Source organism: Pseudopipra pipra, chromosome W (genome assembly GCF_036250125.1).
Source record: "Pseudopipra pipra isolate bDixPip1 chromosome W, bDixPip1.hap1, whole genome shotgun sequence".
Lineage (NCBI taxonomy): Eukaryota > Metazoa > Chordata > Aves > Passeriformes > Pipridae > Pseudopipra > Pseudopipra pipra.
Window position 1 is genome coordinate 33,832,158 of NC_087580.1, and position 5,355 is coordinate 33,837,512.

The 5,355-nt window shown below is 57.4% G+C and overlaps 1 protein-coding gene across 1 annotated transcript; it reads left to right on the forward strand.

Annotated features, from left to right (window-relative positions):
- The first annotated feature begins 355 nt into the window (after nucleotides 1-355).
- Nucleotides 356-2,368, forward strand: LOC135404992 (zinc finger protein 16-like). Its single transcript, XM_064639714.1, has 2 exons — nucleotides 356-373; nucleotides 955-2,368. Exons 1-2 carry the CDS (start codon nucleotides 356-358, stop codon nucleotides 1,888-1,890), a joined length of 954 nt encoding a protein of 317 aa, XP_064495784.1. The 3' UTR covers nucleotides 1,891-2,368.
- The last annotated feature ends 2,987 nt before the right edge of the window (nucleotides 2,369-5,355 follow it).

Consider the following 5,355-nt stretch of genomic DNA (forward strand, 5'->3'; position numbering starts at 1 on the left):
CTCTGGGTGAACCTGAGCTGAAGTGCCTGTGACCTGTGGATGAGTCCAAGATGGAGCAGAGACCCCCCTGCAGCCCGGGAGGAGCCCACGCCAGAGCAGCGGATGCCCAGAGGAGTTGAGAGCCTGTGGGAAGCCCCTGCAGAGCCGAGGGAGCAAAGCCCTGATTGTTCCCCCAATTTGTTTTTGGAAGACTTTTTTTGGTCTAATCTTCATGGTTTTGAGTATTTTTTAGCTGAATCTCAACTTTTTGCAGTTTGGGGGAGCAGGGGTCTTCCTGCTGTTTCTAAGAGGGTTTTGCCTGAATCTCATTGGTTTGGGTTTTTCTGGGCTGAATCTTGGTGTTTTGGAGGTTTTTATGGACACAGGATGCCCGGTGAGTTCTAGAGATGGACTTGGGCAGGAGGAACCCCCAAGCCAACGCGCTCAGCCCTTGTTTTCCCCTCATCAGGATTTGTCCTTCCCAAAGCTTGGGCGGATGGAGGAGGAGGCTGCGAGGAAGAGGAAGATGCCTTGGGCCCCCCAGGCAGGTGAGGAGGCAGTCAGTGTCCCTTTGGGCGGGTGTTGTGCTGGCTCTGTCAGCCGAGCATGGCCCCGGCTGCAGGACAACCCCGCTGGCGCCGCCGTCCTGCCGGGGCCGGAGTTGGGGGGATGTCCTTGGCCTTCCCTGTGGGCCGGAGGCCAATCCCCTCCCTGTCCTTGTTGCTTCCTGCCCCAGGCCCCGAGCTGAGGACAGAGAGCCTGGAGGACAAATCCCCCCTTGAGACCCTGGTGGGAGAGGCCGTTTTGAAGGGCTCCCCGGCGCAGGAAGGCAGCGGGGAGGAAAAGGGCCGGAGATCCCCCCGCAGGAGGGGCTCCAAAGCCATCCCAGGGTGCTCTGAGGAGGAAAGAGCCAGCCTGTGCCAGGAAGGCGGCCGGAGCTTGAGGGGGAGCTCTGAGCTGGTGGTCCCTGAGCAGCCTCCCAGCAGAGAGAAGACCCTCAGATGCTTGGAATGTGGGAAGAGCTTCAAGAACAGCTCCCACCTGATCCGACACCAGCAGATCCACACTGGGGCACGTCCCTACACGTGTGGGGGATGTGGGAAGAGCTTCAACCAGAGCTCCCACCTATTCAAACACCAGTGCGTCCACACTGGGGAATGGCCCTACAAATGTGGGGAATGTGGGAAGAGCTTCAGTGACAGCTTCAGCCTGATCCGACACCTGCACATCCACACTGGGGAACGGCCCTACACGTGTGGGGAATGTGGGAAGAGCTTCAGGGACAGCTGCAGCCTGATCCGACACCTGCACATCCACACTGGGGAACGGCCCTACACGTGTGGGGAATGTGGGAAGAGCTTCAGGGACAGCTGCAGCCTGATCCGACACCTGCACATCCACACTGGGGAACGGCCCTACACGTGTGGGGAATGTGGGAAGAGCTTCAGGGACAGCTGCAGCCTCCGCACCCACCAGCTCATCCACACTAGGGAACAGCCCTACCTCTGTCAGAAATGTGGGAAGAGCTTTAGGAAGAGCTCCAGCCTGATCCAACACCAGCACATCCACACTGGGGAAAGTCCCTACCTCTGTGAGGAATGTGGGAAGAGCTTTAGGAACAGCTCCAACCTCATCACCCACAAGCGCATCCACACTGGTGAACGGCCCTACAAGTGCTTGCAATGTGGGAAGAGGTTTCAGACCAGCTCAAGTCTCCTCAGACATGAGCGGACGCACACGGATGAGAGGCCCTTCCGCTGCACCGACTGCGGGAAGGGCTTCAACCGGAACTCCCACCTCATCACCCACCGGCGCATCCACACCGGGGAGAGGCCCTACAAGTGTGGGGAGTGTGGGAAGACCTTCCCCCACAGCTCTACCTTGACCAAACACCAACGGACCCACCAGTAAGGGAAGCCCTACCAGTGCCCCGACTGCGGGAAGAGCTTCGGCCGCTGCTTCCACCCCGAATGAACCCCCTGATGGGGAGGCAACCCCTGGAGTCCAGTGACTGTCAGTCCATCCCTTTCGACCACAAAGGGCCAGTCCCCTTTCCCAGGGGCAGCTTCTTCCAATAGAACCCTTCTTGGAGGGGTGTGTGGAGATTCCTGCCTTGGCTGGGGACCCCCCAAGGTCACTGCTGGAGGCTGAGAGCAGAGATCTCCCCACGAGCGTTGGTCTGGGGGAGTTCCATCCATCTCTAATTGAGAATTATTGCTTTTTTGCCAGCTTGAGTAGAATTGCTTCAACAATTGCTTTAGTGTAGAGCACTGTCCTGTCTTATCCTGTACTCTGGTAGTTTTAGTGTTTCTCTTGTGCAGTAAATAATTCTGATGAAGATCTTTTGTCTGATCATTTGGAACCCTAAATAAATTCCTTTCTATCAATAGATCTGATTTGCCATCGTTAAAACCTGGGGAACAAAAGTGGTTCAGTCACACCCCTGTAATTCCTCTAAACAAACTGTTGGCATAATCCAAGGCTGAGATTGGATCCATCAGCCCCCAGCACCCCACAGGAAGTTGGGAGCTCAGGGGGGCCACCACCCTTTGCCAACCCCCCTGTGCCGAAAGACCCCCATGGGACCATCTGCCCCACCAGACCCGCCTTTTCCACCCTTCTCCCTGTTCCTTCCACTTTTCCATAGTCTCCTCAATCCCCACCCCCCCCGGATTACTCTGGGGGTCCCAAGCCCCATTTTTCCCCTCCTCTCACATCTTCCACTTCATCCCCTCAATCCCAGCTTCCTCCAACTCAGTTTGGGGTCCCAGTACCCCAAAAAAGGGGTTAGGTGGGATCCTGGGTGGGCTCTGAATATGTTTGGGGGGTTCTCCAGGGCCCATGGGGAGATTAAGGGGGGTCCCAGCACCTTTGGGGGTGAGCTGGGTGCCTTTTAAGGGGCAGGTGCCCCACCAAGACCCTCCCAGAGTGGCTTGACACAGGGGGAACACAGGGGGGTCCCCATTCCCAATCCATCCCAGGGGCTGGTTCTGCCCCCCCAAACTCGGCTCCACCCCTTGGGATTCCCCCAAGCCCCTCCCCCACTGCCCCCCAATAACCGGGACTGGGGAGAACTGGGAAGCTTTCCTGGGATCACTGGGAGCAGCCGGGCAGAGGCAGAGTGGCAGCAGGGGAGGGGGGGACACACGACCCCCCAAAATCCTCAAGGGGTTGGGGGGGGTGTCCAGGCTGGGCCCGAGGCCCCGGGGAGGGGCTGCGGCCGCCGCCGGCTCAGGAGCTCTGTGGGGAGAGAAAAGGGGGTGACACCGGGGTGGGGGGACAGGGGGGACACCGGGATACACCGAGACCCCGACTGGATGCATTGGGACCAGAACTGGGGCAACGGGGATCATACTGGGAGCACCTGGCAGCATGTTGGAGGCAACTGGGATATAGTGGGAGTGACTGGAACCACAGTAGGGGTGACTGGGAGCAACTGGAACCACACTGGGGGCAACTGGGATCCTACTGGGAGCAGCTGGGCCCCTACTGGGGTCATACTGGGAGTGACTGCAATAATCCTGGGAGTGTGTGAGAGGGACTGCAGCCATACTGGGGATGACTGGGATCAAACTGGATTTGTACTGGAAGTGTCTGGAAGTCACTGGTATCATACTGGTGGCAACTGTGATTGTACTGGGATCATACTGGATCTGACTAGGATCATACTGGGAGCAACTGGTTCTATGCTAGGGGCAGCTGGGAACTACTAGGATCCCACTGGGAGGAACTAGGAGCAACTGGGACCATGCTGGGCACAACTGGGATCATATTGGGAGCAACTGGGCCCACATTGAAGGTGGCTGAGGTCATACTGGGAGTGACTGGGAGCATTCTGAGGGCAGTTGGGACCACGTTGGCGCAACTGGGATATACTGGGAGCAAGTGGGATCACACTGGAAGTGATTGGGATCATACTGGGAGCAATTAGGACCCCACTGGGTGTGACTGGGAGTGGCTGCGAGCAACTGGGATCATGCTGGAAGCTACTGGGAGCAACTGGGAGTGAATGGGACCACACTGGGGGCAACTGTGATATACTAGGAGAGACCAGGAGTGACTGGGATTATATTGGGACTGCCTGGGAGTGTACTGGGACACACTGGGAGCATGCTGAGGTCAGCTGGGATATACTGGGAGAGACTGGGAGTGACAGGGATCCTACTGGGATGGACTGGAACTATAGTAGGGTGACTGGGAGCAAGTGGGACCCTGATGGGGGCAAATGGCTTTATCCTGGGAGTGACAGGTAATGTCTGGGTTCATCCTGGGTGTGACTGCCACCATATAGGGTGTCGCTGGGATCATACTGGAGTCATACTGGGAGGGACTGGGAGCAACTGGGACCATGCAGGGGGTAACTTGAATCCTACTGGGAGAGAGTGGGATCATACTGGGACTGACTAGGAGCATGCTGGAGACAAGTGGGTTATACTGGGAGTGGCTGGGAGTGACTGGGATTATTCTGGGAGTGACTGGAACCATAGTAGGGGTGAATGGGAGCAACTGGAACCACACGGAGGGCAACTGGGATCCTACTGGGAGCAGCTGGGCCCCTGCTTTAGTCATACTGGGGTCGTACTGGGACTGACTGCAATAATACTGGGAGTGTGTGAGAGGGACTGCAGCCATACTGGGGATGAGTGGGATCAAACTGGCTTTGTACTGGAAGTGTCTGGAAGTTACTGGGATCATACTGGGGATGACTGGACTCATACTGGGATCATACTGGGAGCAACTGGGACCATGCAGGGGGCAAATGGCATCCTCCAGGGAGTGACTGGGAGTGACTGGGGCCATACTGGACTCAGACTGGGAGTCCCTGAGAGTGAAAGGAACCATCCTGGGGGTGACTGGGAGCAACTGGGACCACCTTGGGGGCAACTGGGATCCTATTAGGAGTGACTGGCAGTGACTGGGATCATAGTGGGAGTGACCAGCACCATACTGGAATCACAGTGGGAGTGACTGCAAGGGACCAGGATCAAACTGGGAGTGACTGGAACTACACAGGGGGGATTTGGGAGCCAGTGGGACCATGCTGGAAGGCAACTGGGAACATCCTTGGAGCAACTGGGATCCTGCTGGAAGCAACTGGAAGTAACTGGGAGTGACAGGGTGCATGCTGGAGGCAACTGGCATAAACTGGAAGTGACTGGGAGTGACTGGGATCATCCTGATGGAAACTGGAACCATCCTGGGGCAAGTGGAAGTAACTGGGTGCAGTGGGTTTCTGTGGCTGGGTTTTGGTAGCGGGGGGGCTACAGGGCTGGCTTCTGTTAGAAGCTGCCAGAAGCTTCCCCTGTCCCGTGGAGCCAATGCCAGTGGCTCCAGGACAGAATTCCTGCTGCTGGCCAAGGCTGAGCCAGTCAGGAG